General features: G+C 39.3%; 1 protein-coding gene across 10 annotated transcripts in view; it reads right to left on the bottom strand.

Moving 5' to 3' along the window:
• The window catches only part of pbx3b (pre-B-cell leukemia homeobox 3b), a 96,846-nt gene that overhangs the window by 6,524 nt on the left and 69,058 nt on the right, over positions 1-21,264 (bottom strand). For 3 of the 10 annotated variants that reach the window (XM_051902582.1, XM_051902583.1, XM_051902587.1), the window contains 8 exons: positions 14,037-14,278; positions 9,316-9,506; positions 7,743-7,878; positions 5,883-5,912; positions 2,600-2,765; positions 1,953-2,030; positions 1,412-1,524; positions 359-448 (listed from right to left, as the gene is read on the bottom strand). In XM_051902582.1, the coding sequence (XP_051758542.1) occupies positions 359-448; positions 1,412-1,524; positions 1,953-2,030; positions 2,600-2,765; positions 5,883-5,912; positions 7,743-7,878; positions 9,316-9,506; positions 14,037-14,278 (1,046 nt within the window). The remainder of the gene's footprint in view (positions 1-358; positions 449-1,411; positions 1,525-1,952; positions 2,031-2,599; positions 2,766-5,882; positions 5,913-7,742; positions 7,879-9,315; positions 9,507-14,036; positions 14,279-21,264) is intronic. The other 7 variants (XM_051902584.1, XM_051902586.1, XM_051902588.1 and 4 more) reach the window with 5 other exon arrangements.

Genomic DNA, 21,264 nt, shown 5'->3' with positions numbered 1-21,264 from the left:
ATGAACTGTTTTAAATATGTCTTTAGTAACTTTCTGGGCATCTGAAAGTGTTAATTATCTTGCTGGCAAATGGAGGCCTCACTGAGCCATCGGATTTTATCAAAAATATCTTAATTTGTGTTCTGAAGATGAACGAAGGTCTTACGGATGTAGAACGACATGAGTAACTGTGTTCAACATTGGTAATAATAAGAAAGGTTTCTTGAGCAACAAATCAGGATATTAGAATGATTTCTGAAGCATCATGTGACACACACACAAAACAACCTTGAGTTATAGATTATCTCTATAATGAGTGTAACAAGTTTACTATTGCTTGATTCAATTGCACTTCATGGCTGACTGAGATTGTACTTACATTCAAGCCATGTGGACTATACATGGGATTCCCCCCCAGGGCATCATTGTATCCTGCCGTCTGACTGATAACATGGCGCAGGGTATCCACCTGCAGAGGACACAACAGGAAGTCGAGCTTGTCAACATTCTGAGTTTCAGGAACACATGCAAACATCAACATATTGATGTATGGTGACAACAGACAAAGGCAATGGTGTTTAAATGAAAATTTGATGACTTTGTGGTTTACTAAATGAATCATACTAAATGGAATATGCAGATAAATGAAGTCAGGGATACATATGTGGTTTAATGCAACATTTAGGACAACATATGCGTTTCCCCTCTCTATTGTTGTCTGGCAATGATTACTCTATTTCCAGGCTTGAAACATAATAACAGAAAGAAGAAATGCAATCACTTTGATTTGGAATTTGTTACAAAACAATAGTATTCGCATTTGACAACAGTTGGAGGAGAATATGGTGTGTGACAACACATTAACAGAGCATGAGCAGATATCGAGAATCTGATAAATGTTCAATACACATTAACTTCTCTTTTTCTCTCTCCTTCAAATGATGTCTTTTAACATGAAAATGAAATGAGCTTATGTGAACATGGAAAAATGGGATAATAATGATGAACAGGGGACAGAAAATGATATAGAGGTTTGGAGGAAAGAACAGTACCATACAACCAATACCAACCCAAGAGCTCAAGTCAGAGCCAAATGCATTCACAACATCAACTACAATATGGGGTCTGTTCCAGGATCAATATACTAGCATACTGCTGTAAATAATGAGTGTCTATTCAGAAGGACCTCTTATGGGCTGTGATATGGTAATTTGGTTGGGGGTCTAGACTGGAAATGTTAAGGATCCATCCATGTCCAGACTACTTATTAATCTTCAATGACTATAATGAGACTAATTGTTAAGGGGGTCGATCAAATCTCTATCATTGTCTATATGTTGAGGGGGAGGGGGTTGAGTTTTTAATGTGGATGGTAGGCTAGCTGACAGGTCTGCTCTGGTTCACAGCCCCAGTTCCTGTGCGTAGCGCCTACCTGTGACTGCACATTGGCTCCGACTTGTGCCCCTTGGTAAGAATCCCCATTCAGATTCTGCATGCTCATGAACATGTCCCCCGAGTTTGGGAGGTTAAAAGAACCTGACGAACCTAGAAAGGAAAGATGTAAGGAGCTGAATAACGAGAGGATGAGAAAGAGAAAGAGAAGCTATCACAGACTCACACATACACACAATGTGTACGAGGACATACGCCCACCACACGTCACGCTAGGTAGTGATGCTCAGAAAGCAAGCAACAAAAGGAGAGCAAAAGAAACAAGGAAGAAATGAAAGGATAGGGATGGGGATGGTAGCTAGGTTGCAATACATCTCTACAAGGGCACGTGGGGGTCACCAAAAATGCCAAAAACAAAGAGGGGGAAAATCACAAAAAGGACAAAGATGGTATATGGAACTGGAAGTCTAAGTTTTCCACAGGGGTTCACACCTACTCCTACTCTAGTGGACTAGTTCATAAGGGGGATTATATGCCAATGACAAGAAGGACAATAAGAAGCTTATGGAAAAGGCCAGTACCAGTGAACATGTTGGTTAATAGAGTGTTTTTGTTCTCTGCAGAGTCCAGCTGAAATTCTTCATCTTTCATCTGGAATCCTGGGTGCAAGAAAAAGGGGACCCCTTAAAAATTGCTTACCCACAACTCCTCAGAGTCTAAGGTATGTCCATATTACAGTCAAATCTTCTGCTTATTATGTCTGAAGAGCATCAGTTTAAGATAGGAACTGCATCATTCTGCTAATCAAATATTCATTATTATTCCATACTGTACATTTCTTTAAGAGCGTAACATGCTCCGAGCAAGAGATTTCCATCAATTCACAGCAGGGGCAACACTGTCACATTTATGGATAAGAAGGGAGGACAGTGAGTGAGGATTATCTCTTCTACACCCACCAACACCACCACCCTCCCACCCCTCAATACTTCAAACATATTCAGCATGTGCAACCCGCTCACACAGTTCTGCTTGACTTTGCTCGTCTCGTTCAGCATGTATAGTTTCAGAGGCAGGAGAGTGAGGCTCATCCCCCAGGCTGGGACCTCTCACTGTCACAGCAACCAACCAGCGTGCCAGAGGGAGCAGAGGTTCAGAAGGGACCAAGCTGAGATAGGGGGCAGCTGGTTGGTTTTTGGGGGCTCGTCCGGGATCGATGCAAGCTTACCGGAGTTGGGTGTGGTGGGTGAGTTGGTCTGACTGTTCTGGACGGCGGCAGCTGCTGCGTGCGCGGCAGTCACGGCTGTCTTAGCGGCGTACAGGTTGGCCTCCTCTTGGAACTTGCCGATGTTTTTTTTGTAGCGGATCCTTTTGTTGCCGAACCAGTTGGATACCTGAGGGAAAGATGGAAAGAAAAGAAAAGAAGGGAAAAAAAGAGGAGGGGGCGTCAGACGTCAATGCAGACGAGGCACTGTGCACTGAGCAGAGTGATTGTTTCAAGATGTCATGTTTGGGTCCATCAAGTCCACAGTCCCCAGCCTCCCACAGTAATATCCGCTGGGCATGCAGACTAATTAAGCGATTATCAGACAGGGCTTGTGCGTTATTGCGGATGGAGGCGTGACATGCTCTCTGTTTGTCTCTAGACAAAACCAACACACATGGGGCTGCTCGTCTTGTGGCAAAATTAGGATCAGTGTTGTGCTTATGGGATCAGGTAGCTAATGCCAAACTTTCCTTGTAAGGCTAGCTGAGATCTTGTTAAAAAGTGTTTGTTCTTCTCCCTGACCCCATTTAATAAATAAACACATTCTCAATAATAGTTTTAACATAACACTTTCTTTTGTTTTTACTTTCACTACCTTCCTTTAAAGGTAAGTTGGATACATTCGGCTGCCTTGATTTCAAAGGCAAGGCTTTTATGCATCTTAATAACACTAATGTTCTTTTCTTTTGCATAAAACCACTTTTGTGCTCTTGCCTGAAGACAAATAATAGACATAATAATAACCACAACTCACGTAGTACACCTAAAAGCAGCCGCACTGCCTCAACCTAATACATTAATAATTACAATAATGCTAATTTTACTAAAAACAGCAGCCAGAAAACAATATGATCTGGGTCACATGGGGGGTGGTAGATGTGCAAATGCTAGCACTGCATAATTGTGGAATAATAAAGAGATTAAGGGTTGTTTCTTAATAGCCCTATAAATTACGGTGGCCTGTCGCCGTGGCGATCTCTCCTGCCGTATTCCAGCTCTGGCTGGACTGGAGGACCAGAGAGCCTCAGCCCCTTAATGATGCTTTATTTAATTTCCACCTCTCTGCTTCCATTTTAATATCTCCAGCAGCCCGAGCCACACTACGCTACAGCCGCTGAATTTACATGACATCAGATCATTTCTACCCCCACCATGCCTCTGCGCTTCTAAATCTTTAATATCTAGGCAATTAAAATTAATGACCATTCGGCTGAAGCCACCACCGTTGGCAGGCTTTTGCCTTAACATCAATTGTTTGATGGGTTTACCTAGAGGTTAAACTAACAAGCAAGGTTTAATTGGAAGCAATGAAAGCACTAGCCGTCATCCTTTTTACTTAACCTGCTTATGAAGCAGTTTAAGGCCATGGAAAAAAGGCACACAGAGTCTCCTTAAACTTAGCTGTTCCTAACCCTAATGTTTCATATTTTAACAAAACAACACATAACTCATTTAAATGGTTGTTCCCTCTTTTGCTGTATCTTTTGCCTTCAGAATCAATTGAGAACAATATGAGTCAATAACAAATAAGGATGTCTGAGAGGGTGAAAATAAGAATTCTTTTAAAAATCTAGTACAAGAATTCTCAAATGTAATCTTTGTATTCACACTGGTTTCATAAATTTAAAAAAAAAATGTCTTTCACTTGACAAAAATATTTAAATACTAATATTTTTAAAGCTCGCTGCATATTTGGTTTTCATATTTATGCAAGAACACCCTAGACTAGAGATGCAGTAGACTTCTATGCCTGGAACCCAATACCTGGTTTATTTGCTTTAAACCAATGAAGAGGAAAGCCTGTGTGGGTGTAGTAAATAATTCACCACTACTCCCTCCCCAAGCTTGGGTCAATACACCACTAGTGTCACTGAAATGGGATGGATGATCTTACCCAGGTCTCAATACCTCCCGATTTATACTGCTTCTCTTGCTGAGAGTGGAACTTAAATGGAGACTCAGACTTGTGGCTTCATCACACACACACACACACACACACACACACACACACACACACACACACACACACACACTCATGCGAACTCCCTGTCATGGGTGGTTGCAGTGGCCAGGGCTGCTGATATTATCAATAATGAAGCGGTCTGCATTAATAGTTAACACATTAACCTGAGGCAGAGCTCTGCTACATGTATAATGAGCTGAAATATTGATAAGTGTCGCTCGTTTGAACCGCAGGAAGATCGAAGCGTAAGAACCGCACTTAATTGGGTGATGGGCACCACACTTTGTGCCCGCTCATTTGCAGGGTGCACGTTATCCCCTCTAGACTCGATGCCTAAAATCATAGTTGTTATGAAAACTCTTTCAAAAAAAAGTATCATGTGACCCAGTATGCCATGGTGCTCATTTAGAAAGCAGAGCATCACACATGCACACAGATCGTGCCCAGATAATGAGGTTGATTCTGTGCCTGGTGCCTGATAAAGGCGACTAAATTTAATCAACAATACCATTAACATCACACATCACTTCTAATCAGCACATGTCTTAGATACAGGGAAAAAGGCAAAGCAGGCAGCCTCTGGGATCTAAATGTTGTAGAATTTGGAAAAAAATAAAATAAAATAAAAAAATACTACCTTAGAAATGTAAATAATAATTGTTTTTTGTTTTTGTTTTTTTAAATACACTGCAATATTTTTACCTATTTCTTTTTATTAAAAAAATAAATAAACTTTAACCCATTGGTACTATACAGTAGCAACCAATTATACATTTGAAAAACAAAATCCTCCAGCATATTATTCATTTAATAAGAGATATTTCCAAATTAAAAAAAGTTAAGTTTCTGAACATATGCAGAACACACTTATTAAATACGATGTGGGGTAAATGTCTATCACAGGCATGTCAAAATATACAATGACAAGACATAACACAATCAAAAGGGACACATACTTTTAGAAGTTTGACAATCGAGTGAAATTCTCTAGGGAAGAGTGAAGGGGGTGTATATATGTATATTACATAAATACTGTCTGATATTTAGTTTGATTACTGAGCACTCCAAATACAGTCCCATTCGACACTTACTTCAGTGTGCAGATTTGTTGTCACTAAGTGCAGAAAAGGTAGACTTTTGGGGAACAGAGTGCTGAGTACATCTTAACATGTTCTAAGGTAAAAGTGAACACACATAAAGGGGTGACAGAATAAAGGAAAAATCAACAATAAAGAAAAACAAATGGCACAAAAAAGTGGAGCAGGAGAAGTCATGACATACCTGTGCCACTGTGATGGTGGTTCCCACCCCCTGAAGGCAAAAAAGAATGGCTTTTACAGGATCTGACTCTGAACAACCCTCCATAAGCCCCTCCCCACAGAGAAAAAAACATTTATTACATCACAGAGTATGCAAATATGCTCTAAGACCAATAGTTTAACAGTACACATTTTCCTTGACCACCTCTGTGACAATTTGAAAAAAGGAAAAGAGTTTTGTCTGTGGGGAGATGGGTGTGGGTGGGTACTCTTGCCTTCAGGTGGATTCTGAATTTAGTTATTAGAGTGGGAAAACACTATACTCTTAATTGCTTTGCGATTATGAATCACACTGTGCAACTAAAAGTTTGTCCCTCTTCTTTCTCTCCGACACACATACACTCACATGTGCGCACACATTTACTCTAAAACACAATGACTGACACAGATCACCACAAATTGTGGCATCCATCCACAACAGGGTACACGTTGTGTCTTCAGGCCCTGCTTGAGACTCAGCTCAGTGGAAGTATCAGACTGATGTGTTAGAGCAAACAGGTATGCATGCTAGACAGTGACGAGAGGAAAGAAGAGGACAATGAGAGACAGTACGCTGAAGAGTGTGGTGTGATCAATCTTGGCCCTGTCCCAAATGGCACCCTTAGCCCTCGCGATCCTCCTCCGAGTCCATACTTTGCCGCATGGGCTGCTGGGTAATATTGAAGGATGCATAGCGGCTGCAAAGGGGGTGCCTGGGTAGGTTTGGAAACCTAAAATGACAAACTGGACACCATACGAGCAAAGGTCAAGAGACCATGAGTCCACATTAAGTGCACCATTTGAGACAGGGCCTTTGTTTGCCTCATTTGACCTAGCCTTGCCAATTAGCCGCTGTTAGGCCTAGATTATGGTACTACCCTGCTAGCCTAAGATGGTTTGATGTCTCAAAGCCTGTAAAGCTGGTCTTTTGGCTGATTTTATAGGGGTCTTAGGCACTTTTCAGCTGGTCAGGTTAGGAGACCAACTGGCCAACCATGCAAAGCAGCTGAGCACCACCTTAGCCAGGGTAAGAGACCAACTAGACCAGGGGTCTTCAACCCTGCTCCTGGAGACCCACTTTCCTGCCAAGTTTAGCTCCAACCTTAAGCTGCAGACACACTAGACTTTGAGCAAAATTTCTGCAGCGGTCGTAATTTGATGTCACACTCTGTAGCACTTTTTTAAAAACACAATTCAACATATAATACATCCAAAATGTATACTCCACTTTACTGCAACTCTTCAATCCTGCAGATTTAAAGTTTACGCTCTTTAAATTGAGCTAAAAGTTCATTCTTCTATTGGTCACATGTCTTCACGTGATACAAATTCACAGAGCAGAATTCACCAAACTTGAACTCTGGAAAGCAGTAAAATTCGTATGAGCTTGCAATTCCTGTCTCCTTCATTCGGTTATGAATAAACAGAAGTCAATAGAACAAAAAGTGTAGTGTGACCTCCCCTAAAATCAAACACACCTGAACCATCTAATCAAGGTCTTCAGAATCAATTGAAAATTTAAGGTATATGTGTTGGAGCAGGTTGGAACTAAACTTTGCAGGTCTCCAAGAGCAGGGTTAAAGATCCTTGTGCTAGACCAGCTGAAGACCAGCTTAGCCAGGCTCAAGGACCATCTTAAACCAACTAAGATCAGGAAAGACCTGCAAAATAACTTAGACTGTTTTAAAATGCTTTTTTAACAGGGATGGCATTGGATTTACCTAAATAAACCCTGGACATTGGGACTTTAAGTCTTCAGGCTTTGATCTGTTGTTAGTCATTCTTTCCAGACTATCCAACAAAAATGGGGCATGTGCTACATGGATGGGTGGTGTGGTCTCACCTGGGATACTGTTATGCTGCACTTCTTAGCCAGCTCCTCTTTGGCCTCTTCACTGGGGTAAGGGTTACTAAGATGCGAGTAAAAATACTCGTTCAGGATCTCGGTCGCCTGCTTGCTGAAGTTCCGCCGTTTCCGTCTGGCGTCGGACAAGTGGGGGGGAAACAAGAGGAGGAAGGCAATTAGAGAAACTCAAATAAAACCATGTGTGATGGCCAAACTCATAATGAAGCTGCTGGCAGGAAATGAAGTCGGGAAGGCTATTATCGGAATACATATGTAGACACACAAATGGAGAGTTGTTACGTTATCGGTTGAGCTCTAAGCGAAGCGTGAAATGTTCAGTGTTTAAAGCGGCGAGCTTTCACTCTCTCTTTCACCCTCTCTTGTGCTTTCTTTCACTCTGATGGGGGCGTTTAGAGGTGCTCAAGCATTCCCAGTCAGAGCTGTATCTTGGGACATTAGGGAAATCAGGCCATGGCCAGCTGAACACTGTTCTTCAAGTACTGGGGCAGGGCCTGATGGAGTTGCACTTACTGCCACTCACTGCGACCCACCCCGACACAGTTAAGCGTTGGCTTCTTTCTCTCGCCTTGTTTAATGCCTTTCACACGAGTGGCCGGCCAAATGATTGTGCTTCCGCTTCACTTGAGCGTTCTCCTCGAGACCTCATCCGTTCTTTTCTCGTGTTCACTGCATCATTTCCCTCCCCTCTACGCCTCTCCAGATCTCCTCTACCAACTGTTTGTGATTACAGTAATCTAGACCACCTGCCGATGACCTCCTACCCACCAAACGCAAATGACTTCATTTCCACTCTATAAAACTCTTAACTGCTTTCAGGTGCTTAGTATGACTGTGTTTAGTGGATGGCCTCTAGGCTTTAAAACTCTTGTCTTGGCAACACCACATCTTAACCGCTAATGGTTGAATAATGTTGAATGTGTTATTGTGCTCGACTGATAACAGGTGCCTGAACCCTGCACAGATTAAAAGGGTCAAATGAACTCAAAACTGAGCTAAAAACTGTTCCTACTTCAAGTAACAATGTCACCTAAAAGTATTTGAACACTTAAGTTGTACTTAAAAATGTCTTAATTTCAATATGTAAATAAAATATCAAACAAGGTAGATTTTTTCAGAGCCAACTTCACTTTTCTAAGCCATTACTGTAAAACAACTGATCTAAAGTTCCTTTTAGTGGAATTATGACTCTTCAGTCCTCATTTTGAACAACTTTTTGTTCTCGTTTTGAACGACTGAACTCACATGAACTGTTTCAAAAACTTAATTTCATTTGTGTTCTGTATTAAATGACATTATTTTCATTTTTGGGTGAACCAACCCTTTAATATGACTGGATTCACCTCTAAAATTTCACTAAACAACAATAAATGTGACCACACCCTAAATACATTTGGGGCCATCATATTTGATGGTTAACTTGAAATCATATTCTCTAATCATCGCTTTCTTACATATAGCAGAAGATGGATTCTTTCAAATACAACTGAAAATCATTTGTAATTACATATATTATAAGTTATGTAGACAAATCAAACATAAGGATACTAACCTGGCATCGAGGAAGCGGGACCTCAAGATCATGACGGCCTCACAGGTGCTCTGTTTAAGCTGCATTTGGATGGAGCTGAATTTGCGATGGATGATGCTGACCATGCGCTCGATCTCTTTTGGCGAGATGGGTCGTGTGCGAGACTGCTCCCTCAACAGGTTCATGACGTGGGTAGTGAACTCATTACATGCCTGTGGAGAAAGAAAATTTTGATCTGAGCACACAGCTTTTATTCTGAATAAGGATGTAGGTGTAAAATTCATTACGCAAATCTAAATTACTCTGAAGTCTTTAGGACCCGCTACTGAGACTCAGCAGCTACATGTAATAAATAATTTTTGAATATACCATTCCGTCATCACGTCCTCAGCTAAAATCCAAAAAACATCCTAGAGATTGACCCGCTTTTTAAAATCATTATATACTCTCAGCACAGTGACAGAAATGCTCTTTGACGTTATTCGGCAGAAGAAGCACATCAGTTCAACTGCATTCGTTTGAAGCTCTCTGGAGCAGCAATCAGCAATTTTTGAAGCAAGTTCAAAGCTGCTGCTCTTGAAAGCACGGGAAAAACACCATCCATACTGTTTGTAGTGCTGCTGAGGACTTGAACGGCTTAATAGGTGAAGTCATCTATGAATGCAAATGCCGATTTGCAATTTGGCACCTGCCCAGCGCCCGTAGAATTTAAACAGCTTTTCGTTAAAGCAGTGGTTCATACATGATTAATTAGAATAACTAATTTAGGTAGTGCACACTTTAGCTCATTACTCGGAGTAAAAATTTGTTAAGTATTTACATTTAGATTATTAAAATGGGGAACACCCTTAAGAAAGATGCATTTACTCTGGGTGAAAGGGTTGAGCCACCTTATTCGCATGCTCCCTTTTTAAATGCTTGCAAGTTAATCAGACTAATTGAGCTCATTGGCTGGCTAAGCCATCAGCTAAACAACTTCCATATCATATTAAGAGGATTGTTATTTACAAATAAAAGTGTTCTCTCAACCATTCTTTATTGTTTTCTATGAAACACACAACAGTAGAGGGATCAATGAAAAATAAGAGTGACCATGATAAAGAAAAGGAAAAAACCTAGTAAAATCTAGTTTAAAACACAAGTTTTTAGAAATATACTCAGTGTATTCATGTTGATTTCATATGGTTTGAAACAAAAGTTCGTATTTAATGACTAAAAATGTCATGGGCTGTAACCATCAAGTAAAAAGCAATAAGATACATAAATATTCTTACATGAATACATGAGTGTACACATCTCAATCATTATTTCAATCATTAAAAAAGTGAGCATCATGTCATTGACCCAAGGGCAAAAGACTATTTATACAGCTATTACTTCAATTCTTCTAGGCATCTCCTTAAAACATTCAGCATTTTAACTATATCGTATCTCAAAAAATAAATAAATAAATAAAAGATCGCAAGCCCCTCGTTCAACTTGTCCTTGATTATGAGGAAAATAACTAAAGCGCTGAATCAAAAATTAATGTCAGCTCCATTAAAGAATCAATACATGACCTCAATGAAGCAGCCAGTCCTGCATAGCGACACTCTCAAATGCACTATGCAATCAGAGGCTGCTCTCCACACTGTAACTAAAAGCGTCTGCTCAATATTTATAAGAGGATGTCTAGACTACCACTGTTCAGGGGTCAGGTAAGTTGAAGATGTCCTAATGCCTGAATACCACCATAAATCACATCTGCTCTCAGTCGTAATCAAGATAGACAGGACTGTAAAATGCAAAATGCTTGCTCAGGTTTAGACCTCTGACACCTTCAGTTCAGATGAAGGCCTCCAGGTCTCCCTTTAAACCTGTCATTAAGCTTCAGTGAAAAACCATCTATTCAGACAGAACAGCAAGCTGGGATTATTCACACTCATAGGATCAATGCAAATGTGTGAATGCAGATAAAAATTTCCTTTGTATTATTCTTGGCTCTGTACTATACAATCCGGTTGGGCTTTGTAACCACTAGATATGCATTTTCAGTGCTTACAAGGCTGAAAAAGGTTTAGTTATATGTAAATGAAATGCTACATATTTGTTATCTTATTTGTTTTAGTCATTAAAATCAACCCGAGTCTTGCTGTCACAATCAACTCATACAATCTGTTGGTATGTTATGATATATGGTATCGTCATCGGTTAGAGTATGAATAGTGAACATTCTATGAATAAAAACTTTAATGTCAAATACAGTATCTCACAGAAGTGAGTACACCCCTCACATTTTTGTAAATATTATATCTTTTCATGTGACAACACTGAAGAAATGACACTTTGCTTCAATGTAAAGTAGTGGGTAACACTTTATTTTAGGGTCTTGTAACTAGTTGCTTATTAGCATGCATATAACTAAAATATTGGCTATTTATTAGTACTTATTAAGCACATATTAATGCCTTATTCTGCATGAGCTTATTCTACATTCATAATCCTACCCAATACCTAAACTTAACAACTACCTTACTAACTGTTAATAAACAGTAAATTAGGAATTTATTGAGGGAAAAGTCATAGTTAATAGTTTATATGTGTTCCCTATACTAAAGTGTTACCAAGTAGTGAATGTACAGCTTGTATAACAGTGTAAATTTGCTGTCTCCTCAAAATAACTCAACACACAGCCATTAATGTCTAAACCTAAGTGAAAATGTCCAAATTGGGCCCAAAGTGTCAATATTTTGTGTGGCCACCATTATTTTCCAGCACTGCCTTAACCCTCTTGGGCATGGAGTTCACCAGAGCTTCACAGATTGCCACTGGAGTCCTCTTCCACTCCTCCATGACGACATCACGGAGCTGGTGGAAGTTAGAGACCTTGCGCTCCTCCACCTTCCGTTTGAGGATGCCCCACAGATGCTCAATAGGGTTTAGGTCTGGAGACATGCTTGGCCAGTCCATCACCTTTACCCTCAGCTTCTTTAGCAAGGCAGTGGTCGTCTTGGAGGTGTGTTTGGGGTCGTTATCATGTTAGAATACTGCCCTGCGGCTTCAGGATGTCACAGTACATGTTGGCATTCATGATTCCCTCAATGAACTGTAGCTCCTCAGTGCCGGCAGCACTCATGCAGCCCCAGACCATGACACTCCCACCGCCATGCTTGACTGTAGGCAAGACACACTTGTCTTTGTACTCCTCACCTGGTTGCCGCCACACACGCTTGACACCATCTGAACCAAATAAGTTTATCTTGGTCTCATCAGACCACAGGACATGGTTCCAGTAATCCATGTCCTTAGTCTGCTTGTCTTCAGCAAACTGTTTGCGGGCGTTTTCTTGTGCATCATCTTTAGAAGAGGCTTCCTTCTGGGACGACAGCCATGCAGACCAATTTGATGCAGTGTGCGGCGTATGGTCTGAGCACTGACAGGCTGACCCCCCACCCCTTCAACCTCTGCAGCAATGCTGGCAGCACTCATACGTCTATTTCCCAAACACAACCTCTGGATATGACGCTGAGCACTCAACTTCTTTGGTCAACCATGGCGAGGCCTGTTCTGAGTGGAACCTGTCCTGTTAAACCGCTGTATGGTCTTAGCCACCGTACTGCAGCTCAGTTTCAGGGTCTTGGCAATCTTCTTATAGCCTACGCCATCTTTATGTAGAGCAACAATTCTTTTTTTCAGATCCTCAGAGAGTTCTTTGCCATAAGGTGCCATGTTGAACTTCCAGTGACCAGTATGAGAGAGTGAGAGCGATAACACCAAATTTAACACACCTGCTCCCCATTCACACCTGAGACCTAGCGTGTAACATGACACCGGGGAGAGAAAATGGCTAATTGGGCCCAATTTGGACATTTTCACTTAGGGGTGTACTCACTTTTATAGCCAGCGGTTTAGACATTAATGGCTGTGTGTTGAGTTATTTTGAGGGGACAGCAAATTTACACTGTACAAGCTGTACACTCACTACTTTACATTGTAGCAAAGTATAATTTCTTTAGTGTTGTCACATGAAAAGATATAATAAAATACTTGCAAAAATGTGAGGGGTGTACTCACTTCTGTGAGATACTGTATATATATATATATATATATATATATATATACACACACACACAGTATCTCTGTATATACTGTATATATATATAATTTAGCCCAAACTAGCCTCAATCACACATTAGAAAAAAAAGAAAATGTATTATTTGAAGATAAGTAAATTTAAAGGGTTAGATTACCCAAAAAATAAAATACTGTCATTAATTACTCACCCTCATGTCGTTACAAACCCATAAAACTTTCGTTCACCTTCGGAACACAAATGAAGATTTTTTTTTTATGAAATCTGAGAGCTTTCTGTCCCTCCATAGACAGCTACGCAACTACCATTTTGAAGCTTCAAAAAGTTCAGAAAGAGATTGTAAAACTAATTCATATGAATTGAGTGGTTTAGTCCAAATTTTCTGAAGAGACTCGATAACTTTATATAATAAACAGATTGAATTTAGACTTTTACTCACATATAAACATTGATCAGCGAACATAAATAGAAGCTCAACCAAAACTGCTTGACGCACGAGAACAAAGCTCTTACGGAAGCTCAAACTTAAATGGCTTCATTTATTTATTTTATTTTGGGCCTGTTTGGGCCAACTTATGGAGAAGAAGTCATACAAGACCTTCAGTAAAAAAAATATTTGTTGCAAGCTGATATAATGCCTTACTGGAATGTAGTGTATACTGTCATTCACCTGCTCATATTTCTCCAGCTCGGTGTGGTAGATCTGTCTGATCTGGGAGAGTTTGGCCCTGTAGTCAGAGTGTTCAATGGAGTTGTCAGTGGGACTGCCGGCTGCTGCTGCTGCTGCTGCCGCCGCTGCCGATCCTCCGCCCTTCTCCGGTCCTGACACGCCCTCTGCCAGAAGCATGTTGTCAAGACGCATCAGCTGTGGATCGGGTGGGTCCTCCTCCTGAGCCCCGCGGATACTTAGACCTGATAAACAAAAAGAAGAGATTGGTCAGTGACATGACAAGGTAAAAGTGACACCACAATGGCTTTTTATATTCTTAAATCAATGTATCATACAAGAGGTAGTGCTTTCTTTCTTCAGTGGAATACAAAATACTATATTTGTTCATGCAATTAAAGTATTTACATTGGACCAACAACACAACATTGGACCCTATTGACGTCTTATGTTTTGAAGAAGTGTAAAAGCCATAGATGTTTGGAACGACATGATGACAAGTAAATTTTTGCATTTTTGGCTGAACTATCACTTTAGGCACATGATCACTTACTAAAACCCTTGCAAAAACTATTTACATTATATTTTTGTAAAGGAATGCAATGGATACTACACTGTCACAGGTCGCAGCAACACGTTCTTGGTGCTTTTGAAAAAGCATAGATAATGTAAAGACATATACTGCCTCGCTTGTGCCTGTCTGTTGCCCTCATGAGCTGTGAATGATGAAAGAGTGAATTAATTATTGACGAATGATTGAATTTCATATAGGCGTTAATCACTGACGTACTATCACACGGGTTGTGAGCTCTGCAATCAAGCCTCTGTCTGGCAGCAAATACCACTATCTGTCACAACAGGCGAAAATAACTCCAGACTGTATTAGAGTAAAAATACGTCGTCCACTCCGGCCCATCGCTATGCTTGAGTTAAAGTGAGATGGATCAGGGTGCTGGGGGTATTGAGAGAGTGCTGAAAAGGCCCGTAGGTACGAATTTGTTTTTCCTCTGTTTTGCAGTGCTGCCTTCTCGAATTTTCACAGCACACTGCACACACGGTGTGTGTACTCACAGCCATACATGACAGGGACACTCACCGACTGACACACACTCAACAGCGTGATGGCACCTCTCCACGCTGAGGCGATGCTAAACAGAAAGACGTGTGTACACGTGTCTGAGCGCGCTCGTCTGTTGGTCCGATATCACGGGTACGGCGTAATAATGAGCAGAAAGTGTTCTCACAAGTGCCGTTATATTTTGTTGTTAACAAACTGTTTTATTATACAACCCGGTTCTGCTCTCCGCAGAGGCAAGGCTGCTTGAAATGTATGTAAATTTGCATAGCAATCGATATGAGGGTGAAAGATAGCTCATTGTGTTTGCCTGATATTCATAATGAACCTCAGAGCAGTAAAGAGCCATTAAGATTGATTACAAACTTCCTCATCATGCTTGCCTCTCTCTCTCTGTGTGTTTGCATAATGAATTCCATTCATATAGGAGAATAATGAAGCAGAAAAAGTTCTTTTTGTGAAAGATTTTAATCAAACGATTTAATCTTAACATGTATTTGTAATGGTGCCTTAAAGAAGAAGAAAATGCAGAAGGCTGCGGTCTTCTGTCTAGTGTTGTCAAATGTACTGACTTCGATACCAAGTCGGTACTGAAATTTGAAAAATGTGGGCGCTGTTGAATGGATTCATAAACACCTCTGATTGGCTCTGATGTCTATAATTGGCTACAATGATCAACGCACGGGAGCGTTTGAAAGCACACGGAAGTTTTTGAATTTGAAAGCATTTGAAAGCGGGAGCGGGACACTACTTCTGTCTTTGTTATTGGGACACATCCCGAATTCTACTTTCATAGTGCTAGTGATGTTAACCATGAGGAGCAACGTTCTTTGTGTCTAAAGCCGCCCGGATCACAGTTCTCTGCCATTTTATTTTACCTTTTTGATAAGGAACTATGGGAAAGTAAAGTGTCTATCGATACACCCTTCAAAGTAAAAGATCTTTCAGTGGATCCAAATAAGTCGTCATTCAACACATGAGCATGTGCACCTGTACTGGCATGACACACAAGCTAGACATAAAAAATAAAAACTGCCACTAAAATCAGCCATAAAACCTGAATAAAAACGAGTTGAAATTAACATACTATTATTCAGGGGGTGAAAAATCATCATAAATGCAGGACTAAGACGAGTGTGTGTATGCTGTGGTTGGTCTGGGTATTTTGGACGGTTTAACTAGTGGGTGATTTGGGGGTTCTGAGAGTTTCTGTGAGCTTCATTACAGGCTTCATTAAGATACTGTGAGATGCTGAATCCTAAATGAGGAGATTACTGAGTTTATTATTGCACTGTGGAAGCCTGGCAACCAGCTAAGCCTCTCTTAGCCTCTCTCTTTCTCTCTCTCTCTCTCTCTCTCTCTCTCTCTCTCACACACACACACACACACACACACACACAACCAGGTATGCTTGATGGCCAAACCATTTAAAGATATTTAGGTATTTATTTTACATTTGGGTAGTTGACAAATAAATGAACATTATAGTGAGGGGAAAAAAACCACCCAGTTTATTTACTGTATGTGGTTCAAATCAATCCCACAAACAAAATACATGTTTGAATGCATATATACACACTAACATAATTGACTAAGGTCATACATTTGCAACGCTACAGTTGCTTCCAATTCTTGTGCACATTACAACATAAACAAATATTTACACGTTCATTTTATGGTTTTGTAAACAGACTTCAAGACTCGCTCCCATAAAGCATAACCACAAAAAAAAAAAAAAAAAAAAAAAATGCTACAATCCATCAACGCCCGCGGCGAGCAAACCCAGAGTACAAACAAACCCCTACTGAACACGGACACTCTAGCTAACCCACTTTTGTAAATAAACAAAGACAAGACGCTGTCAACTTGAAGAGACCATTTACTCAGCTAACACAACAAATCTAAAGAGCGGCACCTTCAGCCCAGACTGGCGATGGAGGCCGCTGCTTGGCCCGTGCGGTATTGATCAGGTGTTAGTGCATGTATGTGCTGTTGATATTAGGCCATGGGGTGTAATGGTGTGAGAGGCCGAGGATGAATGAGGTCATTTGTGTGAGACGCTCAGCTGGCCGTGCTGGACAATGCAGTGTCAGCGTGCAGAGCCAAGGCCACACCAGGGACAATATGACCCTGCTCCTCTGACTCCAAGAGCAGACACACAACTACACATACACACACCGAACCAATCAGAATCACTATATAGCATCTACGTCGCAGAGACATCATGTTGATTTTCATTCATTTTTTAGTTTTAGTTTTAGTCAGTTTAGGTAATTTTATTGTTTTGTCTTTTTTAGTCTTAAAAAAAAAATAAGTCTATATAGTTATTGATTTTTTATTTAAGTTTTTATTTAGTTTTTTTAGTACATCAAGTTTGATACTATAATGTTTTTTTATTAATATTTTGAATTTTTTTTTTTTTTTTTTTATGATTTTATTTTAATTTTAGTTCAAGTTTTAGTAATTTTGTTGTGTGTTTGTCATTTTTTTTAGTTTTTTTTTAAGTTATAGTTTTTTTGATTTTTAAGTTTTAGTTTAGATATTTTATTACATCAAGTTGATATTAAGTTTTCAATAACATTTGAATTAGTTTGTATATTTATATTTTCATTTTTTTTATTTTTAGTATTTCATTTTGATTTTAGTTAAAGTTTTAGTAATTTTTTTTATTTGTCCATATGGTTTTTATTCATTTTTTTTTCATTTTTAGTTATTTTAGTTATGAGATATGTTGCTTTGGCAACTAGCTGAAATAAAATAAGTTTAAGATTTTTAAAATGTTATTTTTAGTTATTATTTTATTTTTATTTATTTATTTATATTTTAATGGTTTTAGTGTTAGTTACTATAATATAAGCCTATGTGTCCGTTTTCATCTGGATTATCCAAAATGTTCCCTGTCGGATGTTAGAACGACATTCAGCAGATGTTGTCTGCGGTTTTAGATGTTTATCAGACGTTTGTACACAAATATGGCTTTAAAAAAAAGAAAAAAGCATGATACTTTCCAGATGATGCGATGATTTGCGTGCTCACTGGGTAGTATATGTAAGTATGAGTAAGTTTGGGTTTGCGTTTGATTTGTGTTACGTTAGAGGAGGTAAAGGCTTAGTTTTTGAGGTTGGTTTATTTTTCACGTTTCTGTCAGGTATATTAAATATACCACAACTGACACATTTCCACACCAGCCTCAGTTGTCACTACCATTCCGCTCAGTCGCTCCTGAAGGACCAGAACAGGAAACGCAGCTGAGGGAATTTACAGAGCTTTTCACTTAAACAGACATAAATCAGCACTTTCATTCAAACCAAATAATCTGAGGCCATAAAGAGCTGCTTGTCTCGCACTGTATATTACCGCCAAGTTCCTGCGAGCAATAACACGGCCGTTCGCAGGCAAAGCAAAACAGAGAGGGACGTGAGGATGTGACATGTAATGCAGTTAGAAGGTCCTGTCGCCCACACTGGCCCTGACACTTTTATCATACGTGTCCATTTCTATTTGGGAAATGGCGAGGATAAAAATGATTACTCGGCTGTGTGGAGAGCGCGCCGGGCCCCTCCAGGCAGCAGACCGGGTGCATTGGTGCCACGGCAGCCCAGGAGAGCCATCCATAATGGGCACATTTGTAGACAAGGACCCCCTCCTCGTCTCCCCCTCCTTTCTTCCACCTCCACCTGCTGCAAGAGCTTCAAGCAAACAGCGTTGTGGTTTATGAAGCCACTTTCTTTTAACAACAGAAATAAGAGTCAAGTCATTTCCTGTTGTATCATTACTTCGTTCACTCCCAAATGTATTTTTGGGTGCTCCAGTTCTCTCTTTCAGCTATTGTATGTACGTTTTCTCATCTTGTATATGGCCATTTTTCGACCAAATCTATTCAAGTTTATTTATATTTAATTTAATTTTCAAATGTATTTAATTTATTCAAAAAGACAAAAAAAAAAAAAAAAAAAAAAAAAAGGCAGTATTATGCAATGAAAAAAAATTAAGTTCTTAAAACTAAAACATTAAGTTATTTGGAAAAGATTGCAAGATTATTCATATTTAATTTAATTTTCAAATGTATTTAATTTATTCAAAAAGACAAAAAAAAAAAAGGCAGTATTATGCAATGAAAAAAAATTAAGTTCTTAAAAGTAAAACATTAAGTTATTTGGAAAAGATTGCAAGATCCTTGTGAATGTATCATGGTCAAAAAGTTACTAAAAATGTCATGTGGTGTAACTTAACTTAATGGTATTTATGAATTCATAATTATAATATATTTTATATGATATTTATATGATATTTAAAAAATATTTTGAAAAATATATTTAAAAAAACCTAAATAAGTATGCGTAACTTGCGTGTATTCAAGGGATAAAAACATGTTATTCGTTTTTACTTGATGGTTATACCACATGCTGTTTTGAATTTTTAACTTAAAAACTTAATTATAAGGTATAATAATATTATAAATAATAAAATAAAAAATAAAAAACTTTTGTTGAAAATGGTATAAAAGTTTTCCAAACCAAATGAAATCAACATGAATCAAAACAGTACATTCAGAGAACATGTTTTAAACTGGAATTTTATAAGAATTGTTCCTTTTCTTTATAAACTCACATGTAATTTCACCATATCTTCCGTCCTTTCCATTTGAAATATTCTCCCTCTGTTCACTTCTTAATCTATTTTCTTATCCATTTTATTATAGCGACACTATTCATATAACTTCCAGCTCACAGAGTATCCAGACAAATAAGAAACAACCAAATCTCCTCAGTTGTAACAACACTTTTATCACTTCAAACTAAACCCCAATATGTCTGAAATGAATTAGTGCTATCACATCCACACAGCGGGTTATTTCATCCCGAGGCCTGTGGTTTCCTTTAAGCTAAGCAGCTAATAACACTTTTAGGATGAGCAATGTAAACATCGCGCCATGATACTGGTAAAATAGGCTTTGAGGCGATTAGATCTCTCATTGGCAGTAAAGCTGCAAATACGCAGCTGAGAATTTCCACTGCTTCAGTCACAGATATCCGCACTGGATTTACCTAATACCTCACTCTCTCAGCATAAGCTTGACGGCATGTGTAAACACCATGAACCTTTATCCAAACCTTTTACCTTCGAACTGACGCAACAATCCCTGGTAGTAGTACGAAACATTCGTTTTCAGCCGTTAAACTTTTTTTGTCTGATGCAAGTTCTTTAGGACTTAAACCTTGAGCCAAGGCGACAGAAAAAGCAGCTGGGTCTGATGCAACGTTGCGGGTATCATAGTAAATGGACAATAGGGGGTTGGGAGCTCGTTTGAAGAATGGAGGCCAAGTTTCACCTTCACAAGTTCCCTTAAAATACACAGTACGGCGAAGAACCAGCCCCAATTAAATGTGTGTTTTAGGCCTGTCACTCGATTTCATCAGCTCAAAATGAACAACACGATGAAGGGGGAACTGTTGCTAGCATGTTACGAATCTGCGAACAAAAAATGACAGTTAGGCCTACACATGTGAGCAGTACGTATTTTGTATTGTGTATATTGTGTAGAAGAAGAAGCGTGCAATACATCTAACAAGGACAATGCGGTGTAAAACAGGCCGTATACTTACGATAAACACACCAGACAGACACAATGTTTCTGTGATAGACAAGTATTAGACAACTGCGTGCCGTCACAACAATTATGGTGAATTTACACCTGCTCTCTCTGTCTCTCTTCCTCAATCTGTCCCTTAGGCACTGAGCATGCCCTTACGACTGACCTCTGACCTCTACCTTGTTTACTCCCATCACTTAAGAGTGGCCATGAGAGCCATAAAGACTCATCCCCGCTGAGTTAATGTGCAGTGTTGGAGCGTGCCAAGCTCTTAACACACACACAAGCACCACTGAGAGTCGTTTTTTTTTCCTTCAGTACGGTCAGTGACTTGGTGAGAATGTGTGTTTGTTTGCACTTACACAAACCTCAAAACTTGTGATTCTCAACCAGGGATTTCAGCTTTGCTTTGCTATAACAATATTAATTAAAGTATATATGAATATATAATAAATATACAAGTACTATTCAACATTTTTAAATAATTAAAAACTTTAAATTTTTTTGTACATAATGTTACATTTTGTCAATCAAACTAAAAGTAGTTTAGTTTTTTCACTGAC

Source organism: Ctenopharyngodon idella, chromosome 8 (assembly GCF_019924925.1).
Source record: "Ctenopharyngodon idella isolate HZGC_01 chromosome 8, HZGC01, whole genome shotgun sequence".
Taxonomy (NCBI): Eukaryota; Metazoa; Chordata; class Actinopteri; order Cypriniformes; family Xenocyprididae; genus Ctenopharyngodon; species Ctenopharyngodon idella.
The sequence above is the reverse complement of the archived record's forward strand: the minus strand, read 5'-3'. Positions and strand labels throughout refer to the sequence as shown.